Source organism: Myotis lucifugus, unplaced genomic scaffold, assembly GCF_000147115.1.
Source record: "Myotis lucifugus unplaced genomic scaffold, Myoluc2.0 scaffold_105, whole genome shotgun sequence".
Taxonomy (NCBI): domain Eukaryota; kingdom Metazoa; phylum Chordata; class Mammalia; order Chiroptera; family Vespertilionidae; genus Myotis; species Myotis lucifugus.
In genome coordinates this window covers 3,792,743-3,795,866 of record NW_005871153.1, presented here as the reverse complement: position 1 = coordinate 3,795,866, position 3,124 = coordinate 3,792,743, and the positions used below count along the sequence as shown (strand labels likewise).

General features: G+C 51.6%; 1 protein-coding gene across 1 annotated transcript in view; it reads right to left on the bottom strand.

The window, feature by feature from the left end:
* The window catches only part of SEMA5B (semaphorin 5B), a 114,408-nt gene that overhangs the window by 7,858 nt on the left and 103,426 nt on the right, over positions 1-3,124 (bottom strand). The window contains exon 11 of the mRNA XM_023757303.1: positions 3,067-3,091. Within this exon, the coding sequence (XP_023613071.1) occupies positions 3,067-3,091 (25 nt within the window). The remainder of the gene's footprint in view (positions 1-3,066; positions 3,092-3,124) is intronic.

Sequence of the window (3,124 nt, the reverse complement as noted above, 5' to 3'; positions counted from 1 at the left end):
CACCTCCAGAACCCCGCATTTTTTTCAAACCCCTAAACCGGGGTAAGAAAAATTTCCGTAATACCAGAATTATAATCGGCCGCCCGTAAGGGGGGGGGGCTTTCCTCATGCTCATACAGGAGGATGGTTTCGCCCTGTTTTTTCTCACTTGGGCCACCTTTAAAACCCCCGGGTTTTTTTTTAAAAACCTGATTTCCGGGCCTCATCCTCCGGAAATTCTGTTTCTTTGTTATGGTGTGGGGCCACAACATTAGTAACAAAGAAACAGAATTTCCGGAGGATGAGGCCCAGAAATCAGGATTTTAAAAAGATTCCCAGGTGATTCTAAAGTGCAGCCAAGGTTGAGAACCACTGCCTGAACCTTCCTCCTGCGGGAGCTGAGGTAGAGGCCACGCCCCTCCAGTGCAGCCTGATTGGCATGCTGGAAGGAGGAAGGGGTGGGTCATGCATAAACACCTGCTTTATAGAGCCAAGTCAGCGTCATTCCCTGCTCCTCCTCTTGTGAGCCCTGGTCTCTCCCTGGCCAGGCTAGAGCTCTGGTTGTGCCCCACAGAACCTAGATTTTCCCGAGTGAAAGGAGAGGGCTGGACACAAGCCCCCAGATTCTGGGCAGAGGAGGGGGCCCCCAGAGGCACTCGGCTTACCCACCCTCATCCTCCTGCCAGCTTTGAAAGGAATGAGGGGGGAAAAAACATGAAATGCCTATCCTAGGATAAAACTCTGTGACAACCCACCCATATTGCACAAATTCTGATGTACATTGTATGATAGACAGTTTGGCTTCCAGACTCTGGAGTGCACAGCTTGGTGGCTGCACGGGTTTACTCCGGCCAGTTTATTAACTTTGCAATAATGAAACGTCACATTTTCCATTTTTACATCCACCCAGAGGTTTATGGCAGGGTTTTCACTGAACACACAAATGGCCCTTATCCCAAACTCAGGACGCCAAATAGGATGAAAGTTTCAGACTCCCAACTGACCTCTTTCTAACTTGCTGTTCCACCTGGCCATGCTATGCAACCTGCCTGTCCCTTCTCTGCAGCACTATGTGAGTGGGGACCTGTCCCAGCAGCAGCTTTCTTCCTCGCGTTCCACTGCAGACCCCATTACTTCAGATCTGGCCAGAGCCACATTAGCTCATGCTGGCCGACCATCTGCCCTACGACAGTGCTGCCCGCCACTCTCTGATTGATCTTCGTGAAACACCCATTCACTCTGTCACGCCCCTGCTCTAAGACCACTCCAGTGCCCACAGTCACAGGATTCAAATCAAAATTCTCCCTTGGCATTCTCAGTTGGCCTCAATCCACTTCCCAGCCCCATTCCGCACTCCTCTCCTGCACCAACCTCCTTTCAGGACAAATCAAGAAGGATCAGTCATGTGTGCAAGGCCAGTTGTTGCCTTGGGCTGGGCGTGGCCCCTGGTGGAATATAAAAAATACTGGGACACTGAGTTTACCTTCAAAGCTTTACAACCTCTTAAAGAGCAAGGCACATGTGAAAAGTTTAACAGCAACACAAGGGTTAATGAACACAAGCAATGGGGGAAATGCCATCAGCAGGAGCCTGTGATTCACTGCCAAGCAGCGCTGTCTGTATTGAAGGTTAGAGATTGTAGACTCCAGAAAGCCCAGGAGGCTGGAGACCCCTGAATATATTTCTAGAGAGAAAACGGAATAAGAACACTAGCTACCACTTATGACTCGCTGGATTGATGCTTCCTGAGTATTACTCCCAATCCTTACAATGACTCAGCCCGAATTTAACAGGATTTGTTCCATCACTATGTCACCCTATTTTCCCAATGAAAAAGCTGAAGCACAAAAGGTTAAAGAACTTGAAGATCATATCGATAGAAGACAATGGAGCTGAGATGGTACCCCGGGTGTGTCCAATTCCAGCATGTGAGTCCCTCCCACTGCACCCCTGTCTCTCTTCACATGTCAGATACGAGCCAAGATTTCTCTCCCCAGCCACACATTCAGAACTCCGAGGAAAATGAAAGCGTTCCAGACTTAGTTCCTCTTGCCTCGCTCCTCTCACACGGACAGTCCTGCAAAGGGCTCTGAGCATGGGAGGGCTAAGTGAATGTTTGGTGTTTTGTTGATGGAGTCACGTGTTGGGGCTGAGGTCAGCTTCACTGCCTGCCCACTGCCACCCTCCCCCTTCCCCTGGCTGCCACATCAGGACTATCCGGCCTCTTCCCCTGCTCTCCAGGCCTCTGCCCGGCTCCCAGCACACCCTCCTGGGGCTGGAGGACAACCCTTGGCAGCAGGAGACCCATTTGTCTCCCAAATCTCAAGGACAGATGGGCACAGCCAGGAGGTCTCTGTGTTGCAAAGAGCACAGGAGCCCGTGTGGCCGTGGCTCTGCCAGCTAAAGGCCGTTCTTGATTAGCTCAGAAATGAAGAGCTGCAGTTTGGGGGAGGCTCCTGTGGTGGGAGTCTGAGCTATATCTCCATTTGGCTTTGGAATAAGCTTTTGTTTCCCCCTTAAATGCCAGTGTCTCTGTTGCCAAATTTGTGAAACCGCTTGAAGCTAAGGTATGGGGAACTGATCGGGGGCACAGTTGGGAAGGGTATACAGGCTCCACATGGTTCTTCACCTCCATCCCACCCCAGCTAGGCTTCTGTGTCTCTTCTAGGGAAGGAAGAGGAGCAAAGATTGGGGTGGGGGGGCTGACTCAAAGCGCGTCTCCCATCTGCCCCCACCTCTCCCTGACAAGCACTGCGGTTTCACAGATAAAGACACTCTCTGAACGGAGGGGACAGAGAAGAAGTTAAGTGGGCTGTAACTATATGGGGCTGACAATAGGGATGACAACAGTGACAGTGGTTTATGCTGATTATCCCAATTAACCTCCGCGAAACCCTGCCAGAACCCTCCGGAGATTTTACGAGGAGGAAACCAAGGTTCAGAGAGGTTAAGTGACTGGTTCAAAGGCACACAGCTGGAGACTGTGCCAGGATACCATCCGGGTCCAACAGTCTCCCCCCCCCCCCCCCCCCCCAAAACCCGAAGGGCGGGAATTAGCCCCCGGAGGGCCGGACCTGGGTCGTTTACCTTTTGTTGGGGGAGGAGGGGGACCCTTTTCAGAAAAGAAAGGAAAAAACCCCGGAGC